The following is a 19,841-nucleotide window of genomic DNA, read 5'->3' on the forward strand; positions in this document are numbered from 1 at the left end:
CCACTCTCATTCTGTCTCTGTCTCTCTCAAAAATAAATAAACATTAAAAAAAAATATAGAAAAGTCTTAAAATAAAATACACACCCTTCTATTAATTAGAATAACAAAGAACCAAAATTCAGAACTTGGGATAAACATGTATTTGAAACTAGATGGAAGGAGATTTACTAAAAGAGTAGAATTTTTAGTAGTAGACTAAACAGAAATTTCACTGAATGAGAGATCTAATTTGTAATTTCCTTTTTCCCTCATTGTAAAAGCTGCCAACAAGAAAAACAAACTGTTCAGAATAAATGGAGTAGGGGAACCTGTTTGCATCTATGTATCATGACTTTGATATCTAAAAGGCTGAAATGAGTGGAAAGAATATGAATATTAATACAAGTTCCCTGAACTAGATAATAGTTATTAGAATGAATAACTGAATGTAAGTGCTATATTCTGTAAGTTTTCTATATTCTATCCTGTAAGTTTTCCTTTTTTTTAATATCTGACAATTATATCCATTATCCATAATCTGACAATTATAAAAGTCCAGTTTTAAAGACTTTTGTTCCGGTTCTGCCTCATGGAATGGTAAAGTAGTAGTATTTTTTGTTTTTGTGCACTTTTAAATCATCCGATAACCTGATTATTCAGTTGATCATATTTTAAATATTTTAGATAAATTTGCCTTAAAATTATTCTACAACTGACACAAAAGATTAAAATTGTGATTTAAATTTGCTATATGAGTATCCACTTTGTTAGAAAAATGTATAAAGTTGGAGGGTATTTTATATACTCCAACATAATCTTAGGAATGAGAAGTAAGGTATGTAGATGCTTAATGTGTATTTTCTGTTATATTATTATTATTATTATTATCATTGATGTAGATATGCTGGACTTCCGTCTTTAACATGGGCAAATAAAACCATATAGTATTTTGCTTTTACCAGAGTTTTACAACATGATAGCTTATCAAATTAGTGATATACTGCCAAAATAGTTTTAGAAATCACCCTATAAAAACCCAACAACTCTATCCTATACCTAAGCCAATAGATCAGTTTGTAGGCATCTCTTTGCAGAACTGATATGCTAGTGTGAATTTGAGGTAAAATATTTAGTATTTAGGAAAGAATAAAAAACGATTCTTGCATGGGACACCTGGGTGGCTCAGTCAGTTAAGTGTCTGACTTCGGCTCAGGTCATGCATGATCTCACGGTTCATGGGTTCGAGCATCCGGCTCTGTGCTGACAGCTCAGAGCCTGGAGCTTGCTTCGGATTCTGTGTCTCCCTCTCTCTCTGCCCCCTCCCTGGCTCACACTCTGCCTCTCTCTCTCTCTCTCTCTCTCTCTCTTTCTTTCTCTCTCTCTCTTAAAAATAAATAATAAAACATTAAAAACAAATTTAAAAAAATGATTATTGCATGTAAATCCTAAATGAAATGTCAAAGAAGAAGTAACTCAATAAAAGTATGTTATATTTAAACATTAAAAAAAAGTTAAACAGTTTTTAAAAGTTGATAATTTTTTTCCATTTATACTGGTATTATAACCTATTACAGCATATTTAGCTTTGCATGTCCCTAAATGACTTGTAGCATATTTGGAAAATAGGAAAAGAAAATTTACCAGCCTAGTACAATCACTGTTTGCATTTTAGTGAATTTATTTTCAGCCCTTTTTTTCTTATCTATCTTTAAAAAAAACACATAGTTGTAATTCTATAAGGAATGTTTTTAAATCAGAAGAGTTGTGTGAGATTCTTATGTATCCATGTCATTCTGGCTTAACACAAATGCTAAAAAATGAATGTTCACTCACTTTTGGGTTAAGAAGTGATCTTCAGTCCCAACGCTAATGGAGAAAATGGCCACATGGTGTGATTGTTAATACATGTATTCTTTGATAGACAGCATAACTGAAAATAACAGATAATGTGACTTCTCTAGATCTAAAAGTTGAAAAATAATTCCTGTCCTGGACACAGTTCTTTCTTTCTATAAACATGTGTTAACTACTTATTTTCCTTTCCTAAAAGTATTTAAAAATGTTTTATTGTTTTGTTTCTAAATTATTATTTTTAGCCATATAACTATTAATAATACTTTAAAAGTTATTTTATTTATTTTTTAAAATTTATTTATTTTTGAGAGAGAGAATGCATGCACACAAGCAGGGGAGGGGCAGAGAGAGAGGGAGACACAGAACCTGATGTGGGGCTTGAACCCATGAACCATGAGATCATGACCAGAACTGAAGTCAGACGCTTAACCGACTGAGCCACCAAGGTGCCCCTAAAGTTATTTTAAAGGGTCCTCAAGACTTTAGGATTTTAGATAGTCCTCCAGATGTTTTTAGTTGGGTCAAGCTTTGCTTTGCAGGTTAGAAAAAGAGAATGGCTTTAGAAACCTTGGCTCCTCTGAAACTTTTGTCAGAACAGGAATAAGGGGAGTATTGGAGAGCCCTTTGGTCTGTGGGGTCAAAGGCTTATATAAATTAATTTTCAAAATATAACTTGTTTTCTTGTGATTGCTTGTTCCCTCCTCCCTGTATTCTAGGTAGCCTGACATAATAGACATAAACATTATAATATAATAAAAGGAACTTTATTTAAAACTGGTGAATTTTTATTTCAAGTATTTTTAAGAACTAATTATTATAGACTATCTTAGTTTATCCTCTCTGTAATTTCTTAATGTTTATAGTGTGCTTTCTTATTACTTGGGAAATAAATTATAGTTTTTACAGACCAATGGATTATACATTGTTGATTGTATAATTATGCATTGTAACGCCCTTTTTGTATCTTCTCTTTTCAAAGGTTTGCTTATTCTCCATTTGGCATATGCTACTGGAATAATATTCACCATGGTTTTGGATGACCTTCCAAACTTAGAAGACATCTATACTTCCTTGTGTTCATCATCAGTGGAAGACTCAGAGATGGATTTTGATTCTGGACTAGAAGATGATGACACAAAAAGTGATAATATTTTGGAGGATTCCACAATATTTGTGGCCTTCAAAGGAAATATAGGTGATAAAGACTTCAAATGGAAATTGGACACAATATTGGAGAATGTGCCCAATTTGTTACACATGGGTAATTTATTATTTAATTATTTTTAAAATTTAGTTTAATTATTTTTTTCTTTTTCTTTTTTTTTGGGGGGGAGAGAGTGAGCACATGCCAGTGGGGGAGGGGCGGAAAGAGAAAGAGAGAGAGAGAGAATATGTTAAGCAGGCTTAGTGCGGGGGCTCAATCTCAAAACTGTGAGGTCATGACCTGGGCCAAAATCAAGAGTCGGATGCTTAATCTACTGAACCACCCCGGTGCCCCTCTTCTTGTTACTTTTTTAAAAAAATGTTTGCTCTTCTGTGATTGTCTTGAGTTTTACGAAATAAAACTTTGCCATACTGGATTGAAAGGCTGATTTTAAGTGCAGAATTGGAATTTTAGAATTTTTTTTTTTATGGAGGTATAGTGGACATATAACATTACATTAGTTTCAGGTGTATAACTTACCATTCCATATTTGTATATATTGTGAAATGATCACCCACCACAATCTAGTTAACATCTGTCACCATACATAGTGACAGTTTTGTTGTGATGAGAACTTTTTTTTTAATGTTTTTATTTTTGAAAGAGCGCAAACAGGGGAAGGGCAGAGAGAGAGGGGGACAGAGGATCTGAAGCAGACTCTGCACTGACAGCAGAGAGCCCAGCGAGGGTCTTGAACTCGCGAACCATGAGTTTATGACCTGAGCTAAAGTCAGACACCTAACCGACTGAGCCACCCAGATGCCCCTGCAATGAGAACTTTTAAGATATACTCTCTTAGCAATTTGCAAATATGCCATAGAGTATTACTAACTATGGTTACTTGCTGTATGTTATATCCCTGTGACAATAACTGGAACTTTGTATCTTTTGACCCCCTTTACCCATTTCACCTCCACCCCCACTCCCTGTCCTGTCCCCTGTCAGCTACCAGTCTGTTCCCTGTATCTATGAGCTTGGTGTTTTTGGTTTTGTTTTGTCTTGTTTTTTAAGATTCCACATGTCTGTGAGATCATACAGTATTTGTCTTCCTCTGGCTACTTAATTCACTTTAGCATAATGTCCTCAAGGTCCATCCATGTTTCTTATAAATGGCAATATTCTTTTTTATGGCTGAATAATGCTCCATTATATGTATGTATATATGTATGTATATATATATACACACACACATATATGTGTATATATATGTATATGTATGTATATATGTATACATATGTATGTATATATGTATATATGTATGTATACGTATGTATATATATGTATGTATATACATATGTATGTATACATATATATGTATGTATATATATGTACATACATATATACATATGTATACATACATATGTATGTGTATACATATATGTGTATACATATGTGTATATACATACATATGTATGTATACATATATACATGTATATATGTAAATTATACATATATAATTTTTGAGGAACCTCTATATGTTTTCCACAGTGGCTGCATCAGTTTATATTCTCACTAACAATGCATAAGTGTTCCTCTTTCTCTACGTCCTTGCCAACACTTGTTATTTTTTGTTTTGTTAATAATAGCCATTGTAAAATTTTTTAAATATTTATTTATTTTTGAGAGAGAGAGAGACACACACACACAGAATGGAAGCAGGGGAGGGCAGAGAGAGAGGGAGACACAGAATCTGAAGCAGGCTCCAAGCTGTCAGCACAGAGTCCAATGCAGGGTCAAACTCATGAACTGTGAGATTGTGACCTGAGCTGAAGTTGGATGCTTGACCAACTGAGCTACCCAGGTACCCCAGTAATAGCCATTCTAACAGGTGTGAGGTGATATCTCATTGTGGTTTTGATTTGCATTCCCCTAATGATTAGTGACATTGAGCACCTTTTATGTACCTGTTGGCCATCTGTATGTCTTCTTTGGAAAAAAGTCTGTTTAGATCTTCTGCCCATTTTTTTTTTCTTAATTTTTTTTTTTTTTTAACGTTTATTTATTTTTTGAGACAGAGAGAGACAGAGCATGAACGGGGGAGGGTCAGAGAGAGAGGGAGACACAGAATCTGAAACAGGTTCCAGGCTCTGAGCAGTCAGCACAGAGCCCGACGCGGGGCTCGAACTCACATACTGCGAGATCGTGACCTGAGCTGAAGTCGGACGCTTAACCGACTGAGCCACCCAGGCGCCCCTTCTGCCCATTTTTTAGTTGAGATTGTTTGGAATTTTATAATCAAGTTGTATGAGTTCTTTAGATATTCCTTATCAGATACATGATTTGCAAATATTTTATCACATTCAATATGTTGCCTTTTCATTTTGTTGATGGTTTCCTTTGCTGTGCAGAAGGTTTTTAGTTTGATATAGTTCCGCTTGTTTGTTTTTGTTGCCTTTGCTTTTTGTGTCACATTGAAAAAAATCATTGCCAAGACCAATGTTAAGGAGCTTACCACCTGTTTTCTTCTAGGAGTTTTATAGTTTCAGGTCTTACATTAAGTCTTTAATCCATTTTGAGTTAACTTTTGTGTATGGTGTAAGATAGTAATCCAGTTTCATTCCTTTGCATATGGCTGTCTGGTTTTCCCAGCATCATTTATTGAAGAGACTGTCCTTTCCCCACTGTGTTTTCTTGGCTCCTCTGTTGTAAATTAATTGACCATATACGTGTGGGTTTATTTCTGGGCTCTCTGTTCTGTTCCATTGATCTATGTGTTTTTATGCCAATACCGTACTGTTATGACTACTATAGCTCTGATTTTTTTTTTTTAATGTTTATTTTTGAGAGAGACAAAGACCATGCGAGTGGGTTAGGGGCAGAGAGAGAGGGAGACACAGAATCTGAAACAGGCTCCAGGCTCTGAGCTGTCCGCACAGAGCCCAATGTGGGGCTTGAACCCACGAACCATGAGATTATGACCTGAGCCAAAGTCGGATGCTTAACCGACTGAGCCATCCCGGTGCCCCTTAAATGTTTATTTGTGAAAGAAAGAGTATGTGCACGTGAGTAGGGGAGGGGTAGAGAAAGAGGGAGAGAGAGAATCCCAAGCTGACAGCAGAGAGACCCAGTGTGGGGCTTGAACTCACAAACCATGAGATGATGACCTGAGCCAAAATCAAGAGTCAGATGCTTTAACCCCCTGAGCCCCCACGTGCCCCTAGAATTTTTTCTTTTAATAGAAATGCTGTTGTGTTTCTTTTAAGTACATGGAGAAACTGAACATAATAAGGTATTGTTTAACATAGTAATCCTTAAATTATCTGCTCTAGTAGGTAGGAGTAATTCTCAAGACCCAATTTTATTTCTTGTTTTTAACTCTCTGGTCTTTAGTTTCCTTACCTGCAAAATGAAGAGGTTAGACTGGATCTTAAAGGCCCCCAAAAGCTTAGAAAAATCTTACTTCATGGTTCTACTTAAAATGTACTTGAAATTTGCCTTCCTGAATTTTATTTATTTATTATTTTTTAATGTTCACTTTTGAGAGAGAGACAGAAGGCAAGATGGGGAGGGGCAGAGAGAGGGAGACAGAGAATCTGAAGCCGGCTCCAGACTCTGAGCTGTCAACACAGAGCCCCAAATGCAGGGCTCGAACCCATAAACCGGGAGATCATGACCTGAGCTGAAGTCAGATGCTTAACCGACTGAGCCAGCCAGGTGCCCCTTGTCTTCCTAAATTTTAGATCAGGCTGCCAACTGGCAACCTGTTGGATCCAGCCTGCAACCATGTGTCATGGCTCTACTTCAGTTTTGTTTGTTTTGATGTTTGAATTTCATCGCCAATGCTTTAAAAATTGAAATATTTTGCATACAAATCCAGATTTTGGATTTAACTCTAAAAATGGAAAGATTTGATAACATTGAACTCTCTCCTTGTCCCAGGCAGTGCTGAGGAGCAGCTGCTATTGAGGGCAGGCCCTCATCTCAGATAGTTCCCATCTGGCCTCTTCATACACTTGGATTACCTGTCTAGGTCTTGTAGGCATTTGTGTTTTTGAAACTTGGTTAGAGGTTCTACATCATTTTTGGTTAGCACAGTTATCTAATCTCATCAGACATAGTACAAAGCCTAGATCTTACTAATTTTTTTAGGCTTGGTGGGTTTTTTTTTGTTTTTTTTTTTTTAGATTTGATGTCATTTTCTCAAGGGCTTTTTTTTTTTATACCATGTAAAGAATACTATTAGAGAATTTTATATGTTAAACTTGCAGTTATTAACATCATTGTCACTCTAGTCTTATTCACAATATATTATAAGAGCCTTTCCAGGTTAGAGCAGCATACATGAAATTAAATTTTTATAGTCCTAATATATCATATTACACAGAGAAAAGAGTGTCAATGAGCACGAAAGTGTTTATTGCTCTTATAATTACCCCCATTTTTTCTTGTTTGAGATTGCTGAATCAGGGGTGCCTGGCTGGCTCAGTTGGTAGAGCATGCAACTTTTTTTTTTTAATTTTTTAAAATGTTTATTTATTTTTGAGAGAGACAGACAGAGCACAAGCAGGGGAGGGGTGGAGAGAGAGGGAGACACAGAATCTGAAGCAGCTCTAGGCTCTGAGCAGTCAGCACAGAGCCCCATGTGGGGCTCAAACTCAAACTGTAGATCATGACCTTAGCCAAAGTCGGACACTTAACTGAGCCATTCAGATGCCCTTAGAGCATGCAACTCTTAATCTCCAAGTCATAAGTTAATCCCCTACTTTGGGTGTAGAACTTACATTAAAAAATTAAAATAAAAAAATAAAATAAAAAAATAAAATATGGATGGGTAGCTGAATCAGTTTGTTTATGGCTTTCAAATAAATTGCCAAACCCAGATTTATGGTGTTATCAGATTGTATTCTTGGTCCACAAGTATTTTAAGTCAAATGTCAAGTATGATGGAAGTTAAAAAAACTTTTGATAAATATAACCATGTTATAAACAGGATTTTTCTACACCCATATCATAAATAGATAATACCATAAGCAATTTTGATGTATGTCTAGACTTCGAATGAGATTCTGGTACTCTTTAGATTGGGCATATATACTCTGGAACTAGGATCCCTCGCTTCCTACCTTTTGCTTTTTGGAGGCATAAGTGTCATGGAAAGGAAATTGACCTGAGAATCAGAGCTGGGTGTTAGTCCCATCTCTGGTGCTGCTAGGTGACCCCAGGATTCTAGGCAGATCACTTATCCTTTCTTGGCCTCAGCTTCCTCACATGTAAAATAGACTTGGACTAAATATTGCCTAATCTTTTCTTAAGTTCTATAATTGTATTATCTTATTGTGGTTAGCAAGTGGTCTTTTATATCCACATTAGAACAAGTGAACTCCATGTCTGGATAAATTAACTTTCAATGTGTAGTGGTTTGGAGGTGGAAGGGGCTTTAGGCAACATGTAGGCACTTTAGATATATCTGATTTTGACAACACATATGCCCATATGACCCATTTTCTTGATACTGGAACGCATAAATAGAGGATACCAAAGACTTAATTTAGCCAAGTTCATAACAAAAGGGAAAATTATTTTGCCTGGGGTTATTGAGAAAAAAATTTTTTATGAGTTAACTGGGCCTGGGATTTGTTTTTCATCTGTAAAACACAATTACAAACAACATTTAACCTCCTCAGTTAAACTTTTGTACCTTCTTTTAAAAACATGTCCTGAAGTTTGCATTGACTTTTCAGACTTGCTGAAATGCAGGGTTTTCATATCCTAACTGAAGCTTTGTTGTCAAATTATATTGTTTTTCCCTTCAGTGCGGTATGCTTCAGTGAAAATTATACTCTTATTTAAAGCAGGAAAAAATTGGGGCGCCTGGGTGGCTCAGTTGGTTAATATCCAACTTTGGCTCAGGTCGTGATCTCATGGTTTGTGAGGTCGAGCCCTGTGTCGGGCTCTGTGCTGACAGCTCGGAGCCTGGAGCCAGCTTCAGATTCTGTGTCTCCCTCTCTCTCTGCCCCTCCCCTGCTTATGCTCTGTCTCTCTCTCTCATTAATAAATAAATGTTAAAAAAAAATTAAATTTTTTTAAAGCAGGAAAAATTTTAAAATCAAAGACAAAAAAAGCCTCCTTCTTAAATTGAAGGATTTATGGGACACTGGAAGAAATATTTTCTTCCTGTCTTTGTGAATATCTTGTACAGAGATACTCATTATTTGTTTGTTTGTTTATTTATTTATTTTTAAGTAGGCTCCATGCCTAGTGTGGAGCCCAACATGGGGCTCAAACTCACAACCTGGAGATCATGACCTGAGCTGAGATCAGTTGGAAGCCTAACCAACTGAGCCACTCAGGTGCCCCAATACTAGTTAATATTTAAATAGGACTATGAACTGGCATAGTCTGCATACTGTATTTTTGTATTTATAGAATTTCAATGAAATTTGAGACTTAAATATTCTCATGATGCCAGTTCACATGTATTGAATGGAATCCAGAAATAGACCTTAGTCTATTCATTTAAACTTGTCTCTCTCTTTCTCTCTCTTATAATCCTTACTCCATCTTACTGCTTTCCATGTATTTACTGCATGTGTGTATATCAGGGCCTGTGCTAGGTTTTTGGCATATATTTTCTCATTTAGTACTCACATTCTCATGAAATAGTTTTTTCATGGTTTTAAAGAAGAGAAAGGTAAGTTTCAGAAAGGTTGAATAATTTGTTCATGGCCACTCAGGTGCTAAGTGCTAAAACTGGAATTAGATTTGAAGTCTGTCTAATGCCAAAGACTAAGTTCTCACAGCTACTCCAAGGCAATGCTCTGCCTTGTTCTTTTGCTTTTGGTTAGTTTTGTTTGTTCCATGTCTTCTGGTGGTTAAAAGATTACTAATATTATTCACTTTCTTTCATGACCAAGAATCCAGCAAGCTAAAGGTACAGAAGGTGGAGCCCTGGAACAGCGTGCGTGTGACATTCAACATCCCCCGGGAAGCAGCGGAGCGGCTACGGATCCTGGCTCAGAGCAACAACCAGCAGCTTCGGGATCTGGGGATTCTCTCCGTTCAGATTGAAGGTGCCTATCTGGACCCAGATCATAACAACAATAGAATGTAGCATGATTTTCTTTGCTGCTTTGTCTGTTCCCCTCCTGTTTCAGAATGCCAAGTAACTCACGTAACCTGTACTTCCCATTGCCACACCTTAGGGTAAGGAGGGATTGAGGCTCTGTCTGGGTGATGCTTCCACATCCATAGCTTCAGACTCCATTCCCTTGGCTCATTTTGTCTGTCTGTCAGATTTGGATTTTATTGGCACCCTGACCAGGAACTGATTTGTCTTTTTTTTTTTTTTTTAAGTTTATTTATTTATTTGAAGAGAGAGAGCATCAGCAGTGGAGAGGCAGAGAGAGAGAGGGAGAGAGAGAGAGAGAGAATCCCAAGCAGTCTCTGCACTGTTAGCGTGGAGCCCAGCTCGGGGCTTGAACTCACAAAGTGTGAGATCATGACCTGAGCTGAAATCAAAGAGTCAGGTGCTTGACCAACTGAGCCACGAAGGTGCCCTTTAACTTATCTGTTGCTTAAGGAATATCTAATTTCATTTGCTTCTGTCTACCAAATAAGCTTTAGTATTTATTTCTTTAGTCATCTAACAGAGATTAGGAGGCCCTAAATGGTCCTTTTTGTAGCAGTATTCATTTTTCAAATATTTTGCCAGAATGGTCTTTTCAAAATGAAAATATGCTACACACACATACACACACACACGCACACACACGCACACACACGCACACACACACACACACACACACACACACACACACACAGTATCCAGCCTAAAACCCCTGCTTTGGCTTGCTGTTATTCTCAGAATAAAGACCAAACTTCTTACTCTAACCTCATGGAACTTGTGTGGTCTGGCCTCTACTCTACCTTTCTCATCCAATCTTAACTCATCCAACCCTCCTCCTTGCTGTCTATTCCAGCCTCTCCAGCTTTCTTCTGGTTCCTTGAATATGCATTTCTTCCTCCTGCCATGGGCCCTTTGCATTTATGTATTCTCTATATGGAATATTGTCCCTTACCAATTCCCCCTTCCATAGTTAACACCTACTCAGCCTTCACGTATTAGCTTAAATCTTCTTGAGGATATATTTTCTGAACTCCTTGACTAATTCAGAGTCCTTTGTTATATGCTGTCACAAAAGTCTGGTCTTTGTCCTTAGATCATTTATGTCACACTTTCATCAGAGCAATTGTTTCATTATTGTTTTATTCTCTGCTAGATTGCAAGCTCCAGTAGGGCAGAGACCATGTCTGGTTTTGCTCACTGTTGTAGTTCTGTTTTCCTGGAACATGTTAGTTTCCTGAGTAAACATATGTTGAATGAAGGCAAGGGAAGCACACACATAATAGCATCACTTTGCTTTAGCGCTTGGAATACAGTGATAAGTATAATATGGTCCTTGCTGTTATAAGCTCAAAAGAATTTCCTGATCTTGGTGAGGGAGACAAACCTGTGAGAGAGAAGTACCAGGAAGGGGGAAGCACAGAGGAGGTTCTATCTTTGGAGGCCCCGTGAACTAGAACCTTTCTTCCCCTCCTGTATTGATGCAGACATAGTGGCAACCAGTGATTTCAGCCTTCCTTCTACTGGTGGGCCAAACCTTCCTAACTCCGTGTTTGCTTAGAGCCTAAATGCGCCACAAAACCTTGGCAGCCAAAAAGGTTAATACTTCATGTGCAGGAGTGAGACACATTTTGTGCAGTGTAGGATTGTACGTTGCTGTGCCCCAAAGGGGGCAATAGCAGCAAACAAATGAAGATTTAGAGAGGATTATAGGTAGAGAAATGGGGTAAATCCCATCATTTGATAAAAAAGGGAATAGAGGTTTAAACAACAACCAGCCTATTATGAAAAATGGTCGATTGTCTAAAAGGATCCAGAGAAGTAACATTAATTCACAGCAATCTATAGGATATAGGATGAACTTTTGGGAAGAGTGGAAGTAAAACAGCTGTTGGCTACATAGCACTATGTAGGCCGTTTATATTTTATGAAAACACATAAGTGGTTTCTTAAACTCTAAACGTTTTATAGTCTGTTACCTATTTATGTGAGTTAAAAGGGCTTTGAAAACTTACATGGTGGTGTTTTCCACTGGAGAAAGAAAACACCAGTTTCTTCTTTTAATCAGACCTACTTCCCTTAAGTTCTTTTAAAAAGATAAGGTGCTAGCTCCCCTTTATAGCCATAAATTAAAGCATAAGAACCATCAAGAAAGTAAAGTAGATAACATGTATTTCAAGAAATTGTGAAATTCACGTATGGTAGTGATTATCACATTACAGAAAAGGGTCCTTTAACTTTTAGGGTATGCATATGTGTCCCAGGTGACCTCCTTTTCTCTCTCTGTGCTCCCTCAGAATTCGGGCAGGAGTGAAAGTGGTGGCAGCAGCTTTGCTTTTGTGAAACTGGTAATAAGCTGATGCCTTTGTAAGTTGTAAGAGGTGTCTGCTGCAAGGGTGTAAGGTCAGGTTGCACAGCCTGTTCTCCATAGAAGAACACTCCCTGTATCCTTCCTTTTTTTGAGTTTTGGCCAGGGAGTTGGGAAGACATCTTTTTTGAGTATATTTTGTGTCCCCTCTATTAATTCATGGTGATTTAAAGCAGAAGTCTGCAAACTTTTTCTGTAAAGGGCCAGAGAATAAATTCTTTTGACTTTGTGGGCCCTAAGATCTCTGTCACAACGATTTCAATCTACTTGCAGTGCAAAACAGCCATAAGCAATATGTAAGTGAATAAACATGGATGTGTTCCAGTTACATGTTATTTAAGTATATAGGCAGCAGACTAGATTGGGCCCATAGGCTGTGGTTTGCTGACCCCTAATCAGTGAGTTTGGGAGCCTGTAGTGTTCTTTATGTGTGTTTCTTTGGCACCAGTTAGCTTATATGCAGTTGGCAAATAGAATGATAGCACTATAATGTGAGAATTGTGTGTATTCATATAAAAAAGGCAAGGGAAGCTGAAATAGAATAGAAGGATGATTATAAGAAAAAAAAAAAAACTCAGCTACTGCATAGGTGGGAGTCCTTTCAGCTCTGTTTTAAGGTAATAAGGATGAGAATTTAGATACCTTCCCCAGAAGTGCACCCCAAGTGCACTTGCATGGCTCTTGCTTGTGACAAGTTCACTTCCTCCTGTGTCTGCTTTAATGGCAGCCCCAATGGCTCAGAGCTTTACTGAATCTGCATTATCATAGCATCTTTAACCGGGCATTTCCACTGTAAATGTTCTTGGATATATTGCCTCCACCAGTTAATGTTTTCATTAGAACTCTGATTACAAAGCCACATACATTTTGAGTAAATCCTAACAACATTGTTTTTCCCATAAAACCTATTATTTTCAGTGTGAGTTTTTATAGAATGTGGGGTTTCCCAGGAATGCATTCATCATTTGGAAAAATGCCTATAGTTCTTTGTAAGGTTATAAGATAACAATTCATAATATACTCAAATAGCTAATGAGTACCTACCATGTATTAGACACTGTTCTCTGTATTAAGGATATAATTAGGGTGGCCATATAATTTATCATCTAAATTAGGACACTTTTGAGAGTAAAAGGGGTGCTATTTTTAAAAAAAAATTTTTTTTTTAACGTTTTATTTATTTTTGAGACCGAGACAGAGCATGAACTGGGGGGAGGGTCAGAGAGAGAGGGAGACACAGAATCTGAAACAGGCTCCAGGCTCTGAGCTGTCAGCGCAGAGCCCGATGCGGGCTCGAATTCACGGACCGCGAGATCATGACCTGAGCTGAAGTTGGATGCTCAACCAACTGAACTACCCAGGCACCCCAAAGGGGTGCTATTAATAACTATCCCAGAACAAAAGATATAAAAAGGAACCAGGGCAGATTCATGGTTATCCTTGTATAGTAATGGATGAGGCAGACAATAAAACAAGTGAATGAGTAAGTCATTACATGGGATGTGCTCTGAAGAAATAACATGATATTCTGGGGTGCCTGGGAGGCTCAGCCAGTTAAGCATCCGACTTTGGCTCAGGTCATGGTCTCACGGTTTGTGAGTTCAGGCCCTGCATCGGGCTCCATGCTGACAGCTCAGAGTCTGGAGGCTGCTTCGGATTCTGTGTCTCCCTCTCTCTCTCCCCTCCCCCCCCCCAAATAAATAAACATTAAAAAAAAGAAGAACACGATGTTCTGATAAGGGTGACCTACCCTTGGATAAGACAGTTGGAGGAGGTCTTTTGGAGCCTGTGACACTTAAGATTACATGAATACTGAGAAGTTGGCTCATGTGAAGAGAGTAGAACTATTAGAGGCAACTATTTGCACATACTATATGTGCAAAGGCCTTGAGGTGAGAAGCAGCTTTGTGTGCTTAAGAAATTTTTTAAAATGCCACTGAGGCTGAATCCTTATTATTGAAGGAGAATATAGTGTGAGTTGAGGTTAGAGCGGTAGGCAAGAGCCACATCTGAGCTCTTAAATATGGTAGCCACAAACCACGTATGGCTGTTGAGCATATGTGGCTAGTTCAAACTGACATGTGCTATATTGATATAGCATGGATATATTGAGTCAAATAAAGTATATTACAATTAATTTCACCTGGGGTTTTTTTTTTGTTTTTTTGTTTATCTTTTCACTGTGGCTTCTAGAAAAATTAAAATTATATGTGTGACTCATATTTCTGTTGAACAGCACTGGACTAGATAGATTACTAAGGCCTTTTATACCCTGTTAAGGAGTTTGGCTTTTATTTCTACAACAGTAGGAAGCATTGGAACAGTTTTAAGCAGAGAACTGAAATAATCTCATGTCCATTTCAAGAATACTCTTTCTGTTTAGAATGTCTTAGTGGGGAGCCTGGGTGGCTCAGTTGGTTAAGTGTCCATTTTTGGCTCAGGTCATGATCTCCAGGTTTGTGAGTTCGAGCCTCGCATTGGTTTCTGTGCTGACAGCTCGGAGCCTGGAGCCTGCTTTGGATTCTGTGTCTCCCTTTCTTTTGCCCCTCCCCCACTCGTGCTTTGTCTCTCTCTCTCTCTCACTCACTCTCACTCAAAAATAAATACACATTAAAATTTTTTTAAAAAAGAATGTCTTAAGTTTGGTATATTAATAGTTGCTTCCTTTTATTGGAAACCTTCAAGGTCTGTATTCTCTTTTTCTTTTATTCCTAACTCCCAGAGGCAAACAGTTTAGAGCATCTTGTAACCCTGGTAATCAGTCCCTTATTAGTAGGATGTTTGTTCCCTGTGACCAACCAGCCTACCTGCCTGGTGGAAATACTTAATACAGAAGGGTCACTTATCAGTGATAAGACAGGAAACTACTGTGTCCTCATTAGCTTCCTACTTTATCATCTGGCTCTGTAATCCAGAACCCTACAGTACATAAGGAAGGATGCCAAAGAATGCTGCCTTTGACCTTCTTAGCCACTGGTTAGCTATACTTCTATCTGTCCACATGGTGGTGCTATCATCCACAGTAACAATAGTCAAAATTTTGGATTAAGCAGAGGAAGTCTCCTGAAATTTGTTTCTTTTTATCATTAAACCAAGTAAAATTTAAGTAAGTTACCTCTAAGTTTAGGGTCTAATAAGTTGGAACACTTCTAGATGTTACCTACCAGGGTATTGTGAGGTTCAGATGAGATAAAATTTTGTAAGCATTAAAAACTTCATGTGAGTGTTGGTCTTATAATTAGATGCTGCAAAAGTACATTAGTAGCAATCTATCTACTCTTCATTGCATAAATATCTTTAATGGATATCTGTTTATGCTGCACTAGTTGAAAGGGAAATGGGATTTTGCTCACAAATACTACAGTGTCCCTATACCATCATATGTTCTTTCTCCATTAAACTTACTCTTTTCTCTACCTTCTGGTCATAAATTCCCAAAAGGTAATCTAGGAGTTTGAGAGTTTCTGAGAACATTTAATTCCTTCTTGCACACATGGACATGTACACACACATGCACACACTATGAGCTAGTTGAAAATAGTCACTCAGAGTTACAAACTCTCTCCTGACACCATACATCATTAATGATTGTCCATCTGCTGTATTGTGAGGATTGATTATGTTTTCCTTGTGCTTCATGTAAGTAAACTTACTCAAGTGAAGTTGAAGAAAGACCTATATAGTATTGAACCTCCCCTTTGTGTGGTTGGTAAACTTACCATAGTTCTTTAAAAACACAGAAAACTAAAGTTTTTGTGTACTTGTTTTTAAAAAACATTTGCGTCTTATTCTTATGGTTTCCTTTTTTGTAACCTGTCATTTTTTCAGGGGAAGGTGCTATCAACCTGGCTTTGGCTCAGAACCGAAGCCAAGATGTGAGAATGAATGGACCCATGGGAGCCGGAAATCCAGTTAGGATGGAGGCGACATTTCCCATGGCAGGTGGTCCAGGTGAGATCTCCCACTCAGTTATATGACATTTTACTGGTTTCCTTTTTCCCTTTATCTGCTAATGTATGATCATTTGAGTTTTGCAAAATAGGTGGGGGTTCCTGACACATCACTGTTTACTGATTTAGGAAAATAAGACTTAAATCACTCAGGAAGGTAGAATCACAGAGCATGGGCTCATGCTTAAATGTAGATAGATGAGCACTGAGCTGTGCAGCAAACATTTGTTGAGTTCTTATTGTAGGACAGACTCTGCTCAAAGTGTTGGAGATAGAAGTGAATAAAATAGGGGCGCCTGGGTGGCTCAGTCAGTTAAGCATCGCTCAGGTCATGATCTTGGCAGTTCATGGGTTTGAGCCCCTCGTCAGGCTCTGTGCTGACAGCTCAGAGCCTCGAGCCTGCTGTAGATTCTGTGCTTCCCTCTCTCTTTATCCCTCCCCAACTCGCACTCTGTCTCTGTCTCTCAAAAATAAATCAACATTAAAAAATTTTTGTTTTTAAAAAAATAAAATAAAGAAGATAAAATTAAAAAAAAAAGAAATGAATAAAATGTTTTTTACCTTCAGAATGTTTATAGTATAATGGAGTATGTAGCTTTCCAATTGCCACCCATTTTCTATGAGGCTGAGAATCTGAGCCGAAAGTTCTTTGTGTTTATGTGGAATCTGAAGAATATGTGGAAGAATATGTGTTTTTAGATATTTAGAATTTGAGAGAGTTATAAATTATTTGTTAACTTTTCTAGTAAAACTGAGATTTCTTCTTAAGAGAATGAACTCAACATTCTGTGAATCACAAAATATTAGAATTGAGTGGACTCTCTCATTTAAAGCTGAGGAAACTGAAGCTCACAGAAAGGAAGCAGTTTACCCAGGGTCAAGTAGAAATAGACTAATATCACGGATTTAACTCCTAGTCCAGTGCTCTTATCACTACATTAGTGGCTTTCAAACTTTTTCTGCTTTAGGACCTTTTATTCAAATAAACCAGAAAAGTACAGCTGCTGTGGTTGAAGCAGAGTAACCACCTGAAACTATACTGAGTCATTCACATTCCCACTTACCACAGTAGCTCTGGAAGAAATAGAGCAGAGTGGAGAAACTTAATTTATAAAACCATTATTCCAAACTGTAGCTGAAGACTTGGCCATATAAAATTGGGACTAGATTTTTATCCTGGCAGTGCCATTTCCTGGTTACCTCAAGCTAGTCGCCGTACCTCTCCAAGCAATAGTTTCTTCACCTAAAAAATCAGATAGTAATGCCTACAGTCTTTTGTGCTCATGTTTGAAGGTGGATGAGCCCTGAGCCATGTAGCTGACATTTACAGAGTTCCTATTATATGTCAGGACCTGTGCTGTTGAGCTGTTACGGAATACCACATGGCAGATAAACAGTACCTATCCTGGTACCTGTAGTAGGGAGTCAGTATAGTTATAGTTCTCCACAGAAATCTGAGCATTTGGTATTATGGTAGCTTAATGAGAGATAATCAGTGATGCTAGTGCCACTACTGAAGAACCAGAGTGGGAAAACTCTGGCCAAGTTGCATATAGTTAGTAAAAGAATAGATCTAGAATGAGAGACAAGAAATCTGGGTTTTAGTCTTAACTCCTGGACAAATGACTTAATATTTACTGGCCGTAATTGCCTGGAAACATATTTACGTCCTAGAAAGAATGCTGTGGATCCCTTCCAGCCTTACATTTTTAGGACTCTATTAAAACTGACATGAACACACTAATGCAAGTATCTGGCAAATAGCAGGCATATTTACTAAGCATCTCTAGGATGTAAGTGTAAATTATAGTGATATAGTTCATTGTCAACATAGGAAACTTAGAAGCTTAAGGTTGAAATCAAGTTAGATTGGAATTTAATGAAGGGTACTGATTGTGCTAATATATGTAATACAAAGTTGAAGGAATAATAAAGTTGAAGTAATGATCTGTAGTCATACCAACATTTTAACCCCTAGGTATCTTTCTTTACTGCCAAGCGTATTTTAGGAATATTTTTCTCTGATGTCCATTGGGACAATGGTTGCAAATAAAATTTAATATTAGGTTGAACATTTATAAACAGAGAAAGTTTTAAGGGAAAGAGATCTTAACTACCCTCTAAAACAATAATAAATGACTTTGGAATTGTCTGTCTAGAATGTCTTGGATTGTCAATTATTCTTAGTATTACTTTCTTCGCTTAGCACTGGCAACAGAAGTTGACTGATAAGCCAGAAGTCTTTTGTAATTAAAAGCCTTTTTTAATCCATAGGCTTTTTTTTTTTAATTTTTTTGTAGCCATATAGAACTGCCAAGATTAGTAAGGGTGCCATAGTCATTTAGTCATGGTTTCTTGACCTTGTCACTGTTAATATTTTGGGCTGATCATCTTTTGCTGTGGGCAGCTGTCCTGTGCATTGTGGGATGTTTAGCAGCCTGCTTGGCCTCTACCTACCAGATGCCAATAGCACTACCACACCTTCCCCCCTAGTTGTGCCAACAAAAATGTCTTCAGATGTTGCCAAACATTCTCTGGGGGACAAAATTGCCCCCAGTTGAGAACCATGGATCTCGTGCAGATTCCTACCTAGTGCTGGAATATATGTTAGAGTGTCATTACTGAACATGTAGTCAGCATGCTCTTGAACATTTCTGGAGATAGAAAGCTCATTGTAAACTGAGAAAACCTGTTTCTTATCTCCAGAGAACTTTCTTACTGTCTAATTACCATCTTTGAAAAATGGAGGGGGGTTTCTCAGAGACAAATCCAGTTATAGACAGATAAACATTTATCCAACTGTCCCAACTACAAAACACCCAAGAATGCTAGACAAAATATAACATTTAATGCATGGCTGACCTTGTAAGAACTCAAAGGAAATCCCCAGAGTGAAAAAGAAGTCAAAAATGAAAATTTAAGTAGCAGTAAACAAATGAAGAGATTCTGCAGGGACCAAAGGCTCTGAGTTTGAATGGCCAGGAAGGGATAAAATATGAAATCTTGGCTTGGGTCTACATAAAGAAGGAAGTTATCAATTTGAAACTAGAATTTTCAGTGAAAGGTAGATTAGAAAATTTTCACCCTCTGACACAGAGGGAGACAAATGCAAAACTTATGTGTCTTGGCCTGGGCTCTAGTTGGGAGGTGGGGAAATGGTGATTATGGAATTGTCTTTTCTACTCTGATTCATGTTGGACATTTAATATATTATTATTATTTTTTTAACATTTATTTATTTTTGAGACAGAGACAGAGCGTGAACAGGGGAGGGGCAGAGAGAGAGGGAGACACAGAATCTGAAACAGGCTCCAGGCTCTGAGCTGTCAGCACAGAGCCCGATGCGGGGCTCGAACTCACGGACCGTGAGATCATGACCTGAGCCGAAGTCGGCCGCTTAACCTACTGAGCCACCCAGGCACC

General features: G+C 37.8%; 1 protein-coding gene across 9 annotated transcripts in view; it reads left to right on the top strand.

The window, feature by feature from the left end:
- NCOA6 (nuclear receptor coactivator 6) overlaps positions 1-19,841 on the top strand; it is a 108,105-nt gene that overhangs the window by 48,184 nt on the left and 40,080 nt on the right. For all 9 annotated transcript variants that reach the window (XM_042931154.1, XM_042931157.1, XM_042931159.1 and 6 more), the window contains 3 exons: positions 2,813-3,094; positions 9,892-10,047; positions 16,297-16,419. In XM_042931154.1, coding sequence (XP_042787088.1) covers positions 2,860-3,094; positions 9,892-10,047; positions 16,297-16,419 — 514 coding nt within the window. In that variant the 5' untranslated portion in view covers positions 2,813-2,859. The remainder of the gene's footprint in view (positions 1-2,812; positions 3,095-9,891; positions 10,048-16,296; positions 16,420-19,841) is intronic.

This window comes from Panthera leo, chromosome A3 (assembly GCF_018350215.1).
Source record: "Panthera leo isolate Ple1 chromosome A3, P.leo_Ple1_pat1.1, whole genome shotgun sequence".
In the NCBI taxonomy this organism is placed as follows: domain Eukaryota; kingdom Metazoa; phylum Chordata; class Mammalia; order Carnivora; family Felidae; genus Panthera; species Panthera leo.